Genomic DNA, 20436 nt, shown 5'->3' with positions numbered 1-20436 from the left:
AGTCGAGCGTATATACGATTAATGAGCTAGAATACGCGACACACGCAAAATAGCCGACAGGCGAATACCGTCAGATTTAGACGTCAACGTAATATTTGACAAGATTCCGCAATTCTAATACGATTTGTGTAGATACACACATACCATACCAAAAAGAAGAAGAATACAAGGCTGCCAAAGGAGCAGAAGACGGAGTAAAAGTAAGCATACGAAATGCTCTCTTGCAAAGGTACACCTACCCGTATAGACGTATATATTTTTTGCTACTTTAATAAATCTTTTTCGCCAACAATATTTATGTATACATTTGTATACAGAGTAAGACAAGTGACACGTATGTATCTGCTGGTTGGTGCGCCTCTCTGCGTAGTACATATACGAGTACATATAAGGAGATTCGCTCAACCATCGCGTCGTTTTGGGGATTGGGCAATAAAAGAAAAACTATCACGTACTTTATGACACACCCGGCGTGTGGCAGCGAAATTGACGTATAGCATTTGGAAGCGATATTATCGTAATAAAAAATATACACATATATACTCGCCCGCGGTCAAAAAATCACACCGTATCACGTATGCCCGAAAAGAAAGCAGAAAAAAACCAACAAATATACCTCGAATTGTTATTCAGTAACGTACACCGTAACAAGGAACCGTTTAACGATACGCAGCCACCGTATTATGGTCGTTTTCGCAGCGCACCACATGCAGCGGTGAGTGGTGCGTTGCGGTTTGCCAAAAAAATACACATTACAGTCGTACCGGGTGTTCGGAAATTATGCCTCGATATTTTTATGGTAATTTGAATGCTGATCTGTGTACCGCGTGGAAAAAATAATGGCCAAATGGGCTACTGCACGAAGTGTATTTTACCGTTGCGAAGAATGCTGTGAAATAGGTTCGCTTTGGAAAAATTTGAATGAATTGAATTCACTGTTGTGATTTTCAGTTGTATTTATGAGGTGTGAAGAGGGATTCGGGAGTGCTATGCTGCAGAAGTCGATTGAGCTAATTTTTTTTTAAATTCTTAAATCAGGATTTGTAACAGGTAGTTGAAGTAGCGTAAGTTGTGAAAAAGTACGTACAAATTTAGACAAAATTTCAATAATTAGAGATTGCGAAAAAAATGAAAAAACTCGAAGATACAATATACGAGTACCTATTTTTGAAAAAATTACATAAATTAGTCATTTTTGAAAAAATACTGACAATTTTTCACGAATTGGCAGCACTGTCGGAATATGTGGCGAAATTTAAAATTTCTTCTGTGGTAAAATGACCTTGTCAATCTTTTTGAAGAAGCATCGATTAAAAACTTTTTGAACAAATTGACCCGGAATCACATTTTGGATAACAATTGAACAAAAAAAATTAAAAATTTTTACTTATACTCTCTCCAACATGGCCTATTTTGAATTTGAAGTCAAAATGATCCAATAAAAAGAAATCAGGATACTTCAAAAATTGGGGAGATTGAGTTGAAAGTTTTCTGAAAAGTTTGTAAAAAAAATCGCCAAAAAAACGATTAGATAATCTGAGAAAGAATGGTGATGAGATGAGAAAGGGGGGAGGAGGATTAACTCATTTTCAATTTCAGTGTGAAACCAGTTTTGCAGAATGTCAACTTGTAAAGGATAAAAAATGCGGTACGTACGTATACTTAGCTACTTACGTACACGTTTTGAATTGTTTTTTCAGTATTTTTTTTTTCAAACGTTGAAAATTCAGTTCTTTGGCGTGCTCTTCTCATCTGACAGAAGTTTTTATAAAATTCAACATAACGAAATCAGTAGGCTCAATTTTGAATCAATAACAGCCAGAGAAGAAATTCGATAATTTGCATTATGGAAAAGACGATGAAATAACTAAATGAACTGAAAACCAGTAAAATCTATTAGAACATCAGAAAATTGATCAATATGATAATGGTCACTAATTTTACAATGTTTTTTTACTGATTTTTTTTATATAGTCACTGATTTTACATTGATGGAATTTTTTCCTGTGATTTCTTTTTGTGCTATTTTTACTACATTTCTGTATAATTTTATCTGAATTATGAAGAACAGTAAGATCGATGGATAAGTTTAAGGTCTCTTGATTCTGAATTCGTTCGAATTAAAAAAAAATAAAAATTATCTTTTTCTTGAAAAAAAAAATCAAATCGCTGTTGTGTTTTGGGTTTAGAACTTTAAAAAACCAAAAAAACATTACAATTCATAGAAATGAAATTATTTGAAGTTTTAAATTAGTGGGTGTGTTCACTTGAGACAGACCCAAGTAAGGACCTGCGGTTGAGACAAACACAGTTTTTGATCAGTGATTGTTTTCAGACCCAATTAAAGACCTGTGGTTGAGACAGACATAGACACCATTTCAATCAGTGGGTGTGTTCGGACCCAAGTAAGGACCTGAGGTTGAGACAAACACATTTTCTGATCAGTGGGTGTTTTTAGACCTAATTAAGGACCTGTGGTTGAGGCAGACACCATTTCAATCAATAGATGTGTTCAAATCCAAGTGAAGACCTGTGGTTAAGCCAAACACGGTTTTTGATCACTGGTTATTCCAAAATTTCAAGAAACCTGCTTCGTGGACTTTCTGGCCAATATCAGACTATCAGAATTGAAAAAAAAACAGTGGTTGAGACAGACACTATTTCAATTAATTCAATCAAAAAACATCTGGAAGCAAACAGTTAGCAAATTTATTCCTCACAAAAGATTATTCGACCTCAAAATTTTGAAATTGCATTGCTGAGTTTTGAAAAAAAATTCATTCAAATAATTGCAAAAAATAAGTTCGTTTTATAAATTTTTGCTCATAATCAGAAAATATTTCATTTTTCTCTAAATCAGGGAATCTAACAAGTAGTGAAAAAATTAAAAAATTCACTATTGCGCTTATTTGCATTGTTTTTTTTTAAAAATAATTTTGATTGAAATTAAAAAATAGTTTACCTGTATGTACAAAATTTCTCCCAATTTCAATTTTTTTGCAAATTTCCCTGTGAAAAATCTGACGTTGTTGATTTTTTTATGTGTGGGGGGAAGTGGGTCGAGTGGAGAGTTTCTTAAAATTTAGTTGAAAAAATGTAGTGATTTGATTTTTTTCAAAAAAAGTTCCGTTACTAGATACCTCTTGGTAATTTTCAATTATTGGAGGGGGCGTGTCAATTTGACAAATTTGATGATACTTTCTGCAGTTTTGACAAATCATCATTCAATTTTGAGAATTTCTTTTTCATTCTTGATATTTTTCAATAATATAAGCACTTAAGCAGTCTGTGCAAAATTTTACCCAAATGAGACATTTTCTCAAATGTTGTTCGATTTCTGATGGTCCATCAATTTTTGATATTTTTGAGTGATTTTCACAATCAATTTTACAATTTTTATGATACTTTCTTTGTGAGTATTCATTTCTGGCTCTGTATTAAACGTCGAGGTCGTCAAAGTTTTTACTTTGGCCTACGACCATTATTATTTCATATACTTACATTATATTCATATCTGTTGATTGATCAATAATTTTATAACTAACTAATCTACCTTAAATTTTCTTTGTTTCAGGTGAGTACAAATTTCCATCCAAAAATGATAGAATATTGAACTCGCGTATGAGAATTAGAAGTCACTTCTACACCTGTGGCCTTTTATTTTCAATGGTGAATCAAAAAAAAATTCTAAAATCACAAAATTTGAAAATCAGCTGAAATAGAGTTGTCCATCGAGTTTGAATTGAGGTGATCTGATTTTCCGAATACGATTTTGAAAACATTAGATTGAATTTTTAAGTTCACAAACGAGTTTGATTTTTAATGAATTTTTGAAAAATGAAACTTGGATCAAAAATGGAAAAAAAAATCAAAATTTTACCATAGACCAAGAAAGCTGAAATTTGGTGTGTGCCCTGTTTTCGACTCTCCAAATCGATTGGAAACGGTTTCGAACCATTTTGAGTGGCAGTTCTGGAGTACCCTAGCAGATTTTTGAAAATTTAAACATCATGATCAGACAATACTTGTTCTGAATCTTTTCAATTCCACAATCTGCAATTTTTCGATTCCAGCAAAAGTGATTTGCAGTTAAAAGATCAATGGGTCAGGGGAAAAAAAGAGTTCTCAAAATAGTAGACTTTTTCTAAAAATAAAAGATAATTTTGCAATTATCTCCTAATGAACGACTAATTTCACATTCATACGTGATAGTAAATATCAAAAAAATCACCTAAACTAAAAAAAAAATTAGAAAAATTAGAAATTTTAAAGATTTTACAACTTTGAGCTGTTGCCGGAGAAGAGGAGGTGGGTTCTGACCTAAAAATTAAAAAGTTTTTATTCGTCTTGTTGCTGAAAAAAAAGTTGGAAATTGAAAGAGTATCTAAAAAAGTAGCCTGATGGAATTTCAAGTACAGAATTTCATTTTTTCAAAAATTTGGATTCTATGTAACTTACTTTTGCTTCCCAAATTAATTCCTTGCAATTTTGAGCCATTCTAGAGTCAGCTGCAGATTTTTGAATTTTCTAGTGATGGAGGAGAATTTTGAGATACTATCCAACTCGCGTTCTTATTTATTTTTGGAATTTTTGAGTCATCTTGTAGCACGTGGAGAAAGTTGAAACTTGGTGGACAGTTCATATTTACGTAGTTTCGTTCCATATCACGTTTTGTTTAAAACCTTTATAAACGTATCGGTATATGTATCGCACATTTTCACGCCACCGATTCATCATTTCGGTGGTTTTCAGATGATTTTTTCCCATACGAGTGTTGAATGTTCTAACACGAATCCGCGTCCTGTAGCTTTACGTATAGGTACACGGATCGAAAAAAAGAAGAAAGGGGTAGTTGTAAAAGTCGGTGAAATGGAAAGGAAAACCTTTGCATACAGTTTAATGTGTATTCTAAATAAGATTTACGGTTTCACCTTACTACATACACCTTATATGCTTTGACGAACTTCGAATACAAATGTACAAATTATACCCTTTCGATATTGGCATCAGCCGAAAAAAGCGATGATTGTTTGGAGAAAAAGTTGGCGAATGTGAGGGTGAGGATGACGGGAGATGGAAGTTATAACGTCTAAGGACATCGACATTCGGATTAAGGAGAGCTATAGATACCTACCTATTATATAGACAATAAAATTATGGTTCATGTAAAAATAGTATAATCGAAAAAAAAAAGGTTGTTTTACCTGTATAAGCAGTGAAATAGCCACCACACCTTGAGACCGTGTTATCGCATCGGTAAAATTACGATAAAGCTGAGAATTATAACCGTATAATTGCAGCTGTGGACAAAACAACATCGACAATAAGAAATTAGCGTAATTAAATGATTTTACAGTCGGAAGTAGGACGATTATCGATGACAGAATTCGCTACTCCATATTGCATTAAAACTAATTAAGCTTTTATAGGCGCGCAGAATTACCACAAACTAAGGGCGAATTTTTTCGCATCAAGCCAACGCAAGAATTATCGGTTAATAAAGCTAAATTTGCCGCGTGAAGCCGCGAAAAAGAACGAAGAGCGAGGAGGGTACCTACGGTAAAGACGAGGCGTAATTTTACACTAACTTCGGAGTCATTGTCGAGAGAAACAATTAAAAGCAGAAATATGCTTTATTTTATGAAAATAAAAGAAAAGACTCTAAACGAGCAAATTATATAGAAATGGCACACAGCCAGTAATTTTCACTAAACTGAGCACACAGTTAACAATAATTTTTCATTTTCAATGAGCGACGTTCGAAATTCCGCAAATTTGAGTTCGCGCGAAGGCGAAACGGCGCAGCAAAAAAATTCAAATCATCTTGGAAATATGAACGAAAGTTTCAATTGTTTCGTCGCGAAAAGTTACACCAAACTACGCGTCGTACACGTTAAGATGTTACCTTTTATTTTTTAATATGGTGAAGATGAGGAGAGAGGGGGAAGTGTATAGGATCTGTGCGAGCTTTATGTTGCAGAGTGGCTCTTTTTCATTACGAAGCAGGTAGAATACATCTTTTGAAGAGTAATACGAGTAATTGAACCGGTTCACGGAGGCAGGAAGGAGGAGGGTTGAGTAGAGCCTTATATAAAATAAGAAGAGATTTAAATACTTTAGAGACTAATTGTCACTTTATACCTTTTTGTCTTTACAGTGCGAAAGAAGACAGGTATATGTGATGGGAATTAAACGACCGCGTGTGCGTCCTACGCTTACATTTCTTTTCCTTTGGTCACTAAATCACAACCCTGCGCCAAGTTATTTCTATCACGTAGTGGTTGCTTTTTTTCATTACATAAAGGCAAACACTACGCTCTGTACTGTACAGTTTTTCTCGTATTCTGTTATACTAGTACGAGTATATTTTTAAGTCTCTCGCTAGCCACCAGAGAAATATTGCAGCGTATATAAACGAATATAAAATTTTATTCAACTTTTTAACAGTTATTTCGCGTTAATAATAAGAAAAAAAGCTGCGCGAGAAGGACGAAATAAGAGTAGAAAAAAAACTGCCAACTTTAAATGTAAAGTTCTTGTACAATTAAAATGCTTAATTACCTCGGCAGGAAAAGCGTATCCGTTGATGGTATGCTCGGAGCCAACTTTATCTTGCATTCCGAAATGTAAATGTAATTCTTGAAACTGGTATCTGTACGATAAAGGTCCTCCGGTTATGTTAATCGAATAACGGTTTATACTTTCCGGAATGAATTTTACGCTGTGACCGGTGTTTATTATTTCGCCATTGATCTGAAAATGATACGAAGGATACGATTGAGAGAGCAATGAGGCGCATGAATTGGGTCTGAACCTGAAGTGGCTCGTAGTCGTGCGTGTGTTTCTTGAAGATGTTGGAAGAAGTCAGTTTTGGAAATTTTACTATATCTGGTGGTTTTTTTTGGGGAGGGCGAAGAGAGGGTTATAAAAATTAAGCAAAAACGTAACCTATCTGTGTCCCCCCCCCATAATAACAAATATTTTCAAAATTGATTTTTCAAAAAGAGCCACGAAATGAGAACTTTTGTCATTTTTGGTCTCAAAATACGAGTATTCAAACTCTGTATTTATGGCTCAATTTAATTTTAAAAACGACGAAATTGGGTCAAAAGAGGGGGTAAATTTTTAGGAGAGTGTGTGACATGAAAATTGTGTGCATTTTTGGTTCAATGTGAAATTTCAACCTATTTTGATGGGTCACATGATTTGTTTTGAAAAAAAAAAAAAAAAAAATGTGAAGTTATAAATGAGGAGAAACAGATGACTGAGCAACTTTATTACTCGCTTTCAATTGCAACGAGTTGTGCAAGTCAATTTCGACGATTTTCGGAATAAATAAGTGTCCTCTCATTTTCATAGTTAGCAAATGGCAAGGTATCTAACAGGTAGTGAAAGTAGTGAAGAAGTAGTAAATTTAGTCAAAAAGGTAGTGACAAAATGGAAAACTTTGAATGTGCAATTGACTTTGTTATTTTTTGGGGGGAGGGGGGGTTCAAGTACAGAGCTCTCTCAAAATTTGGTTGAAAAATAAAAAAGTAGTGAAAAAGTAGTGATTTTTTCAACAAAAAAATTCCTTTAGATATCATGAATGGTCCAAAAAATTGTAAGTGCTTCGAACCCTCTCCTTCTTGTGGCAGTTGTGCCAGTGTTTATTATAAAATGTCACATTCTTGGCATCAAAAAACAATGGGTCATGAATTAGAATTTTGAAAAAATTGGTTCTATATGTGAAAATTCTTAAGTACTTATTGCAATCAGTTGCATAAATAAAAAAATCAATTGTTTCCTGTTCGCAAAGAAAATTATAAAATTCGCACGAATCTATCTGTATCCTAGTCAAAAACCAACCCTCAAGTCCGAATTTCAGCATTTTGAGCCATTCTGGAGCCTCTAGGAAATTTATCCACGCCTTTTGGAGCAAATTCAAAATTCTAGAGAAATTAAAAATCACGCAGGAGGCTCCAGAATGGCTTGAAACAGTGAAATTTCGATTTTGAAGGGTTGAACGAGTTTCCATCAAGACTAATTTTCATCATTTTTGCTGATTAAGTACGTAATAGGTAAAATACCCCTGTCCTCGGATTTTTGAAATTTTAATGAAACCCTTGTTGGGTGTTGGGTGGCTTTTAATAAAATGTTGGAGTAAAAAAAAAATTCCCCCACCTCACCCCCCGCCCACAATGGCCCAAAAAACTTTTTTTAGGGGGGAAATCATACTTCAAGGATTTTTGATTAAAAAATTTTGAATTCTTCAAAAATATATGGAGTCATAGTGAGTCTATCAACGTGAATTTTTTCAAAATTTTTCGGCTCCTCTAGGGGGGAGATGTTGGCAAAAGAAAATTTGAAACCGCCGTATCTCCAAACTTAATTCTTCTGCACATATCTTTTCTTCTTTCAAAAATATATCTGCATGAGTACTATAATTGCATTTTTTTTTCAATTTTTTTCTCCAGGTAGGTCATCTTCAAAAACTTAAAAATCACTCAAAAATGTGTTTTTTGTGTCATGACACTTCCAAAAAAAGCGATACTGCCAGTGAAATAATTCTGAAATTTTGCATGCGGACCTCTAAAAACAATAGAAAATCAACCAACTTCTTGAAACCCCAATTTCGGGGCCATTGGCACCCCCTCCCCCAATTTTGGGGCGAAAGAAGATCGACAATATGGGTATCGTTATCTTATGAATCGAACTTGCTGAACGCGAATATGAAGTTAGATTTGCAGTTGGACCCTCCCAAGGGTCACATTGGGGGAGGGGGCTGCCCAAAATCTTAATATTGTATAATTAGTCAAAATACATTCAGGTGTATCTTACCCGACTTTTATCGACGTGAAACGGTCTCAAATTCGGATCGTATAGTAATTTATCTGGTTCCAAATTGACTGGCGATTGTCGTCTGCCTTTACTGCAAAGACTCCACTCCGGATTAATTAACCCCCAAAATGCGGGACCTGTAAGCAATACACACTACACAATGTATCTCGAATAAAATACCGAAATTAAAATTCCACTCGAACCGTTCAATTTTAAGAAAACGCAAAAAAAACTACAGACGAAAGAAAAATATATGGAAATTAAATTGTAAACCCGAAAAAGCAGAACGATCGAGCTCGGTAAAGGAGAAAAAACGAGCTCTAGACTGGGGTTTGCATGTACAAGTTAGTATAGTATACGGTATACTAGCGAATTATACACGATTACTTAGACACAGCTCGAGTAACTGAATTGGTTTGTAAAAAATAAACCTACTACGTGGCGGATAGGTCGACATTTTGGGAATTGGGTAAAAAAGAACGGCAGGGCAGACCCCAGAGTGCCGACGATTTGGTGGTTTAATCCCAATCGCCCTTTCTAAAAGTGTCTGTCATTCGCTGTTCGTTTTTATTGGTAGTGGCGTTTTTTGACGGAGATAAAATTGCCCCAGGTGGATTTACTACTGCACGACAAAACGAGTACCATGAATAACAATATGGAAAAACAGCGAATTTTTTCTCTCGATTTGTGTTCGTTCTCGGTTTAGAGATTCGATAATAAGGGGAATTATATCGAGAGAGTCGAGAGTCTCGGTTAGATTGTTGAATGCACGTAGTGAGAAAAAGTAAAAAAATACACGACACTTTTTGATTCAAGCTCTATCTAATCTATCGATAAGAATCTTAACTGGCAAACTCAACTGGTTCGTAATGAAAAAGTTTCACTCGCTAGACCCGTTCAAACTGTCAAAAAGAATCGATTTCTAAAACATACTTATGTAGTGTATGTGTAGGTACCTTACAAGCTCGTATATACGTAAGGAACTTTTGAAAAGAGAAGTCTTTTTGTCTCTCAACGAAAGAAAAAAAAACATTAGCTCGAGAAAAGGAAAGTTTTCTTCTCTTTGCAAATCGGATCAAAATCTCTGGTATATAAGAAAAAAATCTTTCCAACACACGAATAACATAAATAACAAGTGAATATAAAATGTAAACCAAATTTTTTTTATTTATGTAAACGGATATGTATCACACTCTGCCATGCTTCCGATTTCGATACCTAATTGAATATGGCAGATGTTTATAACTCGCTTGTATCCGCGCGTGCAGATGAGATGTATTTTAAATTCATATCGAATACGGAATTTTATTTTTACATTGTTTTTTTTTTCTTTTTCTGTTTTGTTTATGGTAAAAACAATCTCGCGAGGTGTTTGAGGTTATCAGAAGTTCTTATTGTGTAGAGTTTTCGTTATAATTTATCGGCGTAGCGATTTGTACATTTTATGGTAAACAGAAGAGTGAGACAATTTTTTCAAATTGGAGATTGATGGGAAAATATTCATATGAAATAAATTTAGAGATTTAAGGGTATGGTTTTTAAAATTCCATGTATTTGAAAACGTTTTTAAAAAAAAAAAAAAAAAATGAAGTCTGTATTCAAAAATGTATTTTTTGGTTAGCTAATATTAGGGTGGGCTGTTTTTTTATTTTTCTCGAAATTTGATGGAGCCTAGCAAAAATTATGGCCAAATTGTCCTCAACTAAAATCAGTGATTATAGTGCCTTCCATTGTACTGTGAAAATTTGGACTGCTTAGGTCAATTTGGAGGAGGTACAGGCTGTCCTAAAGGTCAAATAACACATAAAATTAATAAAGCAGTCCGAAAATACACTTTTTTGACCCTAGAGAGGGGTCAAATAGAGTTAGAAGGCTAGAACCTGCAAAATGCACTCAAGGCACATCCTGTTGTTGTACTGTAGAAATTTGGGCCCTGTAGGTCAATTTGGAGAGGAAGCAGGCTTTCCAGAATGTCAAAAAAACAAGGTAAAATAGACCAAAAATCCACTTCTTTGACACTGGCACGGAGTAAAGTAAGGCACTAAGGCTGGAAGGTCGAAACCTGCAAAAGACACTTTAAGTACATTCTTCCACTGTACTGTGAAAATTTAGACTTTCTAGGTCAATTTAGAGTGGTTGTAGGCTTTTCTAAAATTCGAAAAACATGTAAAATAGCCCAAAAATCCATTTTTATGACCCTGGAAAAGGCCCAAATAGGGTTGGAAGGTCGAAACCTACAAAAATCACTCAAGTGTCACCTCCCATTGTATGCTGAAAATTTGGACTCCCTAAGGCAATTTTAGGGGGGATGATGGGGTCCAAAATAGGGGTAAAATTAGGGCTTTTCCTCCTTAAATGGGGTGTGAATGACCTAGGAAGCTGAAATTTGGATATATTGATCACAATGGGGGTACTGACCAATGGTATGATTTTGGACCTTTTTCATTTATTTGGGACCATATTATGCCCCTCCAAAGAAATGACCTTTCTGTAATTTTCAACTTTGACCCTCCTCACTCCAGGGGTCAACTCTAGCTCCCAAAAGAACTCCAATCTCCAAGTTTGAGTTTATTTGATCGATTAGAACAGGTTCCAAGTCATAAAATGTAAAAATCTCAATCGTACATAAAATGAAATATCAAAATTTTCGACCCCACTTTTTTTTTCCAAAGTCGGGCCTACCGCATATCCATTATTTTTTACAAAAATTTGGCTAACAATGAATTTTTGAAGTAGCTTATTTTTATTAATTCGATCTCTTGAACCCTTCTCCTCCTCCTCCTTCTCTGAGTAGAATAGACCATTGGCCCGGTGTTTTTATAACACATACCTATATAATCAATGAATTCATTCCAACAATAAATTTTCATTTTCAACACCGGTCATCACGTTCAGGTCACTCTACCTCCGTTTGAAAAATCCTTTAATATTCCAGCCAGATTCATTTTTCCATACATTCGTATATGTATGTACCACGAGAGTCGAACAAAATTAAACTTCTCTCGTCGCTCTAGTCACGTTAGGACTCCAATAAATGTGACAGAAAAAAAAGGGAAAGAAGAAAAAAACCTTCAAACTATACAAGAAAAAGAACCCGTCATCATAACTCGAATACCGAATAAGGAAATCACCGTATAGTAGTAAGAATATAAAAATAACTTAGTTTTTTCTTCGCCGTCTTTTCTTTCTCTGTTTCTCGGCCTGTTGTCTCACACGTAGGTGGGCTTATACGCTTTGCAAAATTTATAAACTGGGAAATATGTAACTTATACAAAAGTGAATTGAATGTATTATCTGTTCCCACATGACTGATAAAACTTTTTCTCTGTGTGTTTTCTTCTTATTCTTGATATTCTTTTACTTTGAGTTTTTTTTCTCTCTCTTATGCTTTCGAGCCAATATCTCGCATTCGGCATACCAATATGTAGAGTATCGCCTTCGTATGCAAACCACCACCCAATATACTACTCATCGTACAAACTAGCAAAATATTTAGTTCAATAAAAAGTTGTTTTTATTGATACACCATCATTCGTATTGTTGTAATTCTTGGAAAAGAAATCCTTACAGTTAGGGAAGAAAAAAAAAGAGACTTGATGACGTTGACATGACTATTTTCATGTGTCATCGCTGCTGCTGTGCTGTGACATTTCTCATTAGTTTGGGTATGTTTCCTTCAAATGCCTAATAATTACATATGCGATGCACACGTGTTAATAAAATTGCCTATACGGTTTGCCGTAAATACGAGTATTTCAGCTGACCTGATGATGACTTGACGAGGCAGCGGGACGTCTTTAAAGTATGCACAGGATAGCGTTTCATTTTCCATGAATTTATAAATGTTTTTTGGTAGATGATGGAAGAGGAAAGGTGAAGTTCAAAAATACGTACCGATTGAAATTTCGACAAATCGCGTATTCTATGTCGATTTGGTTTAACAGACCGTGTTGTTCCATTAGGTATGAACATCAATACAGTTATTTTAAACAAAGCTTCGGCGACGTTCATTTGATTAAACAGTCGTTTCATAGCACATTGTTGGTATAAAACCGAGAATATCCTAATTACACGAATTTAAACTAAATCTATTCGAGCTTTTTGTTTTCTTTCAATACTTTTTGATATTATTTATCAACTCGTCGTGTACTCGTTACATATTCAATTAGGTACCTATTTGCAACGAATTGCCTTGATAAGTGGAATTTTGGGAACCCCTTCTCCCTTTGGTCTTTACTCGCCACAACATCTGAAACTAGTGCTATCTCTGGATAGAAATATTTGTAGTGGACTTGAGTCAAGGGGAGGAAGAGGAGTGAAGCAAGGTGCACGAGAATTCAATAGATGCCAGATAATCTTTTAATATGCCTCTCTTTTCATCCTAAATTCTGCTTCACATCTCTCCCCATTCCAGATTTTTAATTTTTATTTAATTATTACCTATTATTATTATTATTTTTTTAATAAAAGAATGTCTAAATTCGGTGATTTTTCAAATCTTCAGTTTAAAATGATTTTGAAATTTTTTAAAATTTTTATTGCTTTTCCAACTCGAAAACGATTAATTTATTTAGTAGGTACAAAAATTACAAAAATTCAATTTTTGAAAAAATTTTGCACTAAAAAGCACTTGGTAGGCTATTTAATTAATTTTCAACACGTTTACTTATTCAAAACAAATAAATAAATAAATTTTAAAAAATACGAATTTTCCATTCTTCAAAAGTGAGGATGCAAAATTTTTGAAAAATATTTTATTTACAACATCAATTTTATTTAAATGATCGATACTATAATTTTCATCGTACTTTTTCAACGTAGCAAAAATGAAGATAATCGTGATTTAGACAGAAAAAATTTTTGATTTTGTAAGAAGTTATTAAAAAGTCACAATCGTGGATCTGATGTGATTTCAATTTTAGCAAATCTAATGCTGATTTTTGAAGAACTGCCCAAATAATTTTCAAACTTACTCAAACAAGGCAGATCAGGTCTGGATTTTGAAATAGCTTATTTTGTGAAAAAAATCTGATGTAGAACCAAAACAATGCTCCAGAAAGTGAATTCTGTGAACTTTTTCATGGCAGAAAATTTATATTAGATTTTTACAGATAGGACTCCAAAGTTGCGAAGGAAAAAATTTGAATCTCAATTAAATTAAAATTTTTTTTGAAACTCCGTGAAATGGTTGTATTCATAGACGCAAACATTTTTTTGCAGTTTTTAAAGATCCCTGCATTTTTTTCTTGAATTCATCTTTCAATTTTCTAGAAAAAGTCAAAAACGACTGGTGATCCATCTAGTTTTAAATAATATGAATTGAAAGTTCTTAAATTATCCGGCTCTTTGCAAATCTGTGTTTATTGCTCTTCAGGTCCACTGTTTAAGCAACTTTTGGGTATTTTTTCGCCTGAATACGTACGGGAGGCTATCAATACAAAGAGTCCTTCATTGGTAAAACCAGTGCCATTGACAAGGGGGACAGGTGGGACAATTTGCCCCGAGCCCGCGTTTTCTAGAGGGTCACGTTTTTTAAAAAAAGTTTGTGAATTTCATTTTTAGCAGATGAGAATGATAACAATATGTGATCGTCAGTTTTGAACTGAAAACTTCAATTTTGAACAGAGAATTGAAACGTCATTTTTGAACAGAAAATGAAAACTTACTCATTTAGAAAATATGCAAACGTTATTTTTGAAAGGAAAATACAACCTTAATTTTGAAGAAAAACTGAAAACTTTATTCTTTTAAGGAAAATGAAAACTTCATGGGACAAAAGCTATTAGGCTAAGCTTTGCTGGTAAAAAAAAAGTTTCTAGCGAAAAACTATCTGAAAAAAATTCTCTGTAATGAAATTTTTTTTGGAAACGAAATGATTATTTGGGAGGGAGGAAATCTTTATGGAGAAAAACTTGTGAAAAAATTCTATTTTCAAACTCAATTTTTGAAAAAAAATTACCTACTTGCTTCAGAGGAGGGAGGAGTAAATTTTTTTTGCCCCAAACCCACATTGGCTCTCTGTGGCACTGGACAAAACCACGACTTCCCCGATAATTTGAAATAAACTATGGGTACAATAGAATTGAAATAACTTTTTACATATGATAAACTCTAAAATAGTAATGATTTTTACTTTGGGCCCATAATTACTTACAATTTTTAGTTCTGAAAATGGGGATTTCTTGTGAATTTCTGATATGCAGGTAAGGTGTTTGCAAAAACTATTCTTGTAACCAATTGAAATGACTTAAAATGCGTTGAATTTAGAAATGGAAATAATTTTTATTTTGGTTCGAAAATTGACATTTTTTTGTGAATTTTTTTATCATCTCAATAAAACATATCTTTTGGACTCATGGAAATGGGATAAAATTTCACGTTGAATTCAAAACAGCAATGATTATTACTTTGACCCCAAAACTGAAAATGTTAGCTTCGAAGATTAGAATTTTTTGATAAATTTTTACGATAATTACAAAGAGTTGCAACCTGTTGAAATGGATTTAAATTTTCATGTTGAACTTGAAAACGATAATAATTTTTTCTTTGATTTTAAAATAGTAATTTCTGGATTCTGTTCGAAAAATGACAATGATTCCAACTAATTGCCCCGAAACTAAAATTTTCAGCTCTATTTTTTTTCAAATTTTAGTAGCCTAAATTCTAATATGTATTAATAGATATATTATTGCGACTGAAACTCTTCGAAATGAATTCAAAAGTAATTTAATGCCCTGAATTCGAAAATGATGACGGTTTCAACTTTTGTCTCAAATCTAGATCATTGTTTTGTTCGATTCGATAGGTGGGTGAGTCGGAGGGGAAGTGATTAAAATAAGTTCGATTATTATCTAATCCTGAAAATAAGTGTAAAATAATCAGTAGCTTAAGTGACATCTTACCTGAAATTCCGTCGTATGTCCACCAATCGTCCCAGCTAACGGAGGCAAGTACTGTAACAGAAAGAAATCACATCATGACTTATTGTGTATCAGTGTTGCCATCACTGTTACATAGATAATGCTTAAAGCCATAACGTGTAACGAAGGTGTGAGAATTAGGTACTTATAAGAAGGTGAACTGATTAAGCTGCCTGTAAGTCTCAAGAAACCACAATCATCCTTCTCATCTACACACGAACGTTTGAATTAACCATGGGAAGATTCACAGAGATAGAGGAATCTAACGAGGGTAATCTCGTATAACGAGCATCGTGTAGCCGCGATACTTCAATGTAAACAAATTTCTCTCGCGTGCAAGTCGAATACCTACGTCGAAACGGAATTAAAACCCCCCTCTGTGTAATGGAGAAACATCTCCGATCAAATTCTCAATAAAATACGTCGGTTCCAGTCCTAAGCGAATCTTGAAGCTGCTTCACATGTTTCTAAAGGTACAAATGCAGACAGGGTCAGACTCGGGGTAGATCGTAAAAAGTAAATGTATACGAAATGGTTAACCACTTATCGATAGATTGACGCTAACGTGTGTTTGTGTATTGTGTATGTGAAATGTACATAGGTTAGGTAGGTACTATACATATAGGTATAGGTATACGTAGGTGTATATAAATAAACCTAGAATCGAGATGGGGAGAAAAATGCGCGACGACTGCGAGAACATGTATTTTAAACGTGCGGCGGGCTGTGGAAAAAGCTCGTTAAAAGGTGTGTTGTAGATTAACGGATAAATTTTCCAAATTGCGGTTACTTATGTACTGGCGGCGGCGGCGTTTTAGTGTACCTCCGGCCTGGGTAGAAAAATTGGCCAGAAAGTCGTATATTTCGCGTAAACGGCGTATTCAAGTCCGCGTATAGAGGTACCTAGCCGTAACAAATGTTGCCATTAATTCCACAGACGTTTGTTAATGAAGAGACCGTAGTCCATTAGCCCGAAAAGAAGGAAACTCATTTATTCCGCTTATCCTATTCTACAATTGGTAAACATTTACTTCTTTAGGCGTGGTTCGTGTCTTCAACTAGGTTCCCCCTTCTCTCTCCCCCCTCTCATCCACTCGAGTCGACATGCAGGTATTTCTTTATTGCCACATTTGATGGTGGCCTTTTTAAATACCTGACATGACATGAGATCGACGTGACGTTTGGTCGTTATGACGTCATTTCGGCGTGATCTTCTTCTACTGAAATCGAAAGTTTTTTTTGTCGTGGTCAGGCTCGTTTAAGGAAAAAATGAAGGTCGTACTTGAACAATGCTGAGAGAATTTTTTGCCAAAGAAACGGAGCAATTTGTTTTTTTATGGGTTATTTTTGGTAATGCTAATAGAAGTGTAGTAAATTTCACTTGAAAATTCATCGATCCTTACTCTAGTTTTGAGAATCAAGTTTGACATAGAGTATCATGGATGTTTACTTATAAACATAATTTCAAAATTAATTTCTACTTCATCTCATTCAAGGTGATGCGGACGGAGGAAAAGGATAAAAAAATGATATTTTTGGTGGATTCATGGCTCGAGAAAATCAGCTTAAATTCTTCTATTGGAACCAGTAAAAATTCTAAAAGTGATCTTTTTTTGCAATCTAAGTATATAAAAAAAGAGCTATTTTGCAATTATCTACATAGTAAACAGCGATAGCTACCTACGTTTTGGTGGGTAATTTTTGACAAAAAAAAGCTCAACTTTGGAGTGCTTAGTTGTTGAGAGAAAAGTGTAATTTTTCAGTAAATTTGCTAGAAAGCGAAATGTTTTGTCAATTTTTTGCAAAAAGCAAGACTTTTGCGCATTTATTGACAAAATGAAGTCATTCCTTTTTTTGAAATTTTTGTCAAAAAGACAATATTTTATCAGGGTGTCCACAAGCCTGGAAAACCTGGAAAACCTGGAAAAGTCAGGGAATTTTGTGAAAGGTTACTTCAAACAGATTTTTTCATTTCTCATAATGAAAAAATTCACCTTCGCTTTGCTCAGGCAATTTTTTCACTGGTCAGTTTTGTCATAAATTTCCAAATTCCTAGAAAGTCTCGTTTTTTGCAAAAATTGTTGAAGTCTTGCATTTTATCAAGACGAAAAGACGAAAAGACGAAAAGACGAAAAGACGAAAAGACGAAAAGACGAAAAGACGAAAAGACGAAAAGATGAAAAGACGAAAAGACGAAAAGACGAAAAGACGAAAAAACCAAAAGACGAAAAAACCAAAAGACGAAAAAGACGAAAAGACGAAAAGACGAAAAGACGAAAAGACGAAAAGACGAAAAGAGGAAAAAGACGAAAAGAGGAAAAAGACCAAAAGACGAAAAAGACCAAAAGACCAAAAGACCAAAAGACGGAGAGACAGAGAGATGGAAGAGGAAGACACTCATGTGAAAAAATACCAATATGAAAGATGTTTGAGGGTTCAAATAAAAATTTTAATAAGTTTTTGGAAAGTGATGTTCTTCCATTGTTTCTATGCTTGAATGCGAATTATTAATACAATTTTTGTTCTTTTAACAGAACGCCTCACTTTTTAAAAATGTTGATACCATCGATTGAGCTCTGCATACTAATCTTCATTATTATCGCACTAAGAAACCCAAAAAAATTTCTCACCAAGTTTAAATAAGGGCCACCTTATTGAGCTCACAGTCATGCTTGAAAAAAAAGGGCACAACTGTAGATCTATTAACGAACTCCCCCACCTGATCGCATGAGTAATTCATTTTTCAAGAATCTGGAAAATTGGAGAAATTGGTCTGGAAAACTAGGAAAAGTCAGGGAAAATCATTTCCAGAAATGAGTGGACCCCTGTTTATTCTTTTTTTTTGTCAATTTTCAACAATACAACATATGTTAAAAAAGCGAAACTTTTAGGATTTTTTTTGGAAATAAATTAAACTTCTTGGGTCACAATTTTTCAAAATTTTTTAGCAAAAAACGGGGCTATTTTGAAATTTTGAAAAATGCGAGATTTGTTACCATTTCAGTGTGTTTGGCACAGAGGGAGACATTTTTTCTTGTTTTCTTCACAAAGTGGGGCCGAGTAATTTTTTAACCAAATACGAGGTCTGCAAACAGAATAAAGATCACTTTTTCTTAACCTAACCTAATTAACTTGTTCCTCAAACACAACTAGAAAAAGTGATGTTTAGTCTGTTTACTGAATTTCGAAAATTAACTGAACATCCGCGTGACTAATTTTTGAAACAAATTGATATTTCATTTTCAAACTTTCATTCAATTTCATCCACAAGTTCTGTAACGCGATGTAAATCAGGTTGCCTATTAGACCTGCAAAAGGCTATGTATAAATCTCCAAATCACTTCGTATATATTTCAAACAAAACTCTCAAAATGTACAACGCAACGACGAGTCCAGTAGTGCACTCACGCTTATGTATAGGAAAACTCTCACCAAAAATGTCAGAATACTGTGGAAAAATCAACAAACTTATCCTCGTGAAAAAAGGTTTGTTTTTCTTCCATACAACTGCGTATTTACTTTTTATCGGCGATGCTGCTCGAAAGGATGTTTTCATAGAAGGCGAATCGCCTTCGCATGAGTTCCGACCCTGGTTAACATTTTTGACGGTAACGCGAAGAGAAGGGAGCAAAGGGTCAATATTAAGAACCATAAACGACGAATAAAATTTCTTCTACCTATTCAAACTTAACAACCGGTAGTTTTGAAAAGGCCTAATAGTCGTAATAGGTTAATTTTTTCATCTCGCTATCGCATCCAGCGAAAGAATAACCGAGACAATGGGAAGAATTTGAAAAAAATTTAGAATGTTGTAACAACGGCGAAGAAGGAGGTTTCCTCTCGCATCTTAAAAAAAAATACCTTCGTGTCTTACAACATAAAGAAGATATAACTTGCGGTGTGGTATGTTGGGAAGACGAGACGTGGGAAAATTAATGTTTAAAAGAAAACTTACGTCATAAAAAAGTAATACGCGGCAACAAAGCCACATACAAAAATGTATCTTGTTTATGGCATTTCTCCACTATATGCGAAAATTTTTTGTTACCGTTTGGGACACGTTTTTATTAAGGTATGTAAATGGTAGAGGAAGAAGGAGAGGGGGCTTTTTTCAAATAACAGAAATAACTCAGCGAAAATGGGGAGTCGTATGTGCGAGGGAATATTTTCATCGTGTTGAAATTATCGGTAAAAGAGAAGCGGCTGATTAATTTGACACATAAGAGGGGGCGAGGAAGAGAGCTCTGTAGAGGTGCATTTCGGCGAGAGGTAGCAATAACGGGAGGACGCTGTGCAGAGCAGAAGACGCTAATAAAAACGTTATGTATGAGAGAGGTGAATCGTGTTGGTGACATAATGAAAACGAATTACAAGGCTGCGAACCGTGTGCTAACTGCTAATTGATTAATACTACAAAAGAAAAACTATATAGTGGTCGTCGTATGGCCCTCTAATAGCGTTGGGAAGCTTCGACCATACTACGTATACGTGCTAGGTACACGAAACAGGTGCCAAGAATAAAAAATTGTAATGGATGGCCATCTCACACGCGGCCAAGTTCAAAGTTTCACTTGATGAATGAGCATGTACGCGAATTAGCCATAGAAGCTGGCTACCAACCTTACCAAATATCCATAAACTTTTAAAGTCTCGATATATATTATGAAGCGTAAAAAGTGTGGGTGGAAGGAGAAGG

General features: G+C 34.5%; 1 protein-coding gene across 3 annotated transcripts in view; it reads right to left on the bottom strand.

Moving 5' to 3' along the window:
* The window catches only part of CARPB (Carbonic anhydrase-related protein B), a 60399-nt gene that overhangs the window by 18035 nt on the left and 21928 nt on the right, over positions 1–20436 (bottom strand). For all 3 annotated transcript variants that reach the window (XM_065361586.1, XM_065361587.1, XM_065361588.1), the window contains exons 3-6: positions 15723–15773; positions 8821–8957; positions 6562–6753; positions 5205–5300 (exon numbers count right to left, since the gene is read on the bottom strand). In XM_065361586.1, the coding sequence (XP_065217658.1) occupies positions 5205–5300; positions 6562–6753; positions 8821–8957; positions 15723–15773 (476 nt within the window). The remainder of the gene's footprint in view (positions 1–5204; positions 5301–6561; positions 6754–8820; positions 8958–15722; positions 15774–20436) is intronic.

Source organism: Planococcus citri, chromosome 4 (genome assembly GCF_950023065.1).
Source record: "Planococcus citri chromosome 4, ihPlaCitr1.1, whole genome shotgun sequence".
Lineage (NCBI taxonomy): Eukaryota > Metazoa > Arthropoda > Insecta > Hemiptera > Pseudococcidae > Planococcus > Planococcus citri.
Note: the sequence above shows the minus strand (reverse complement) of the source record. Positions and strands in the feature narration are given on the sequence as shown.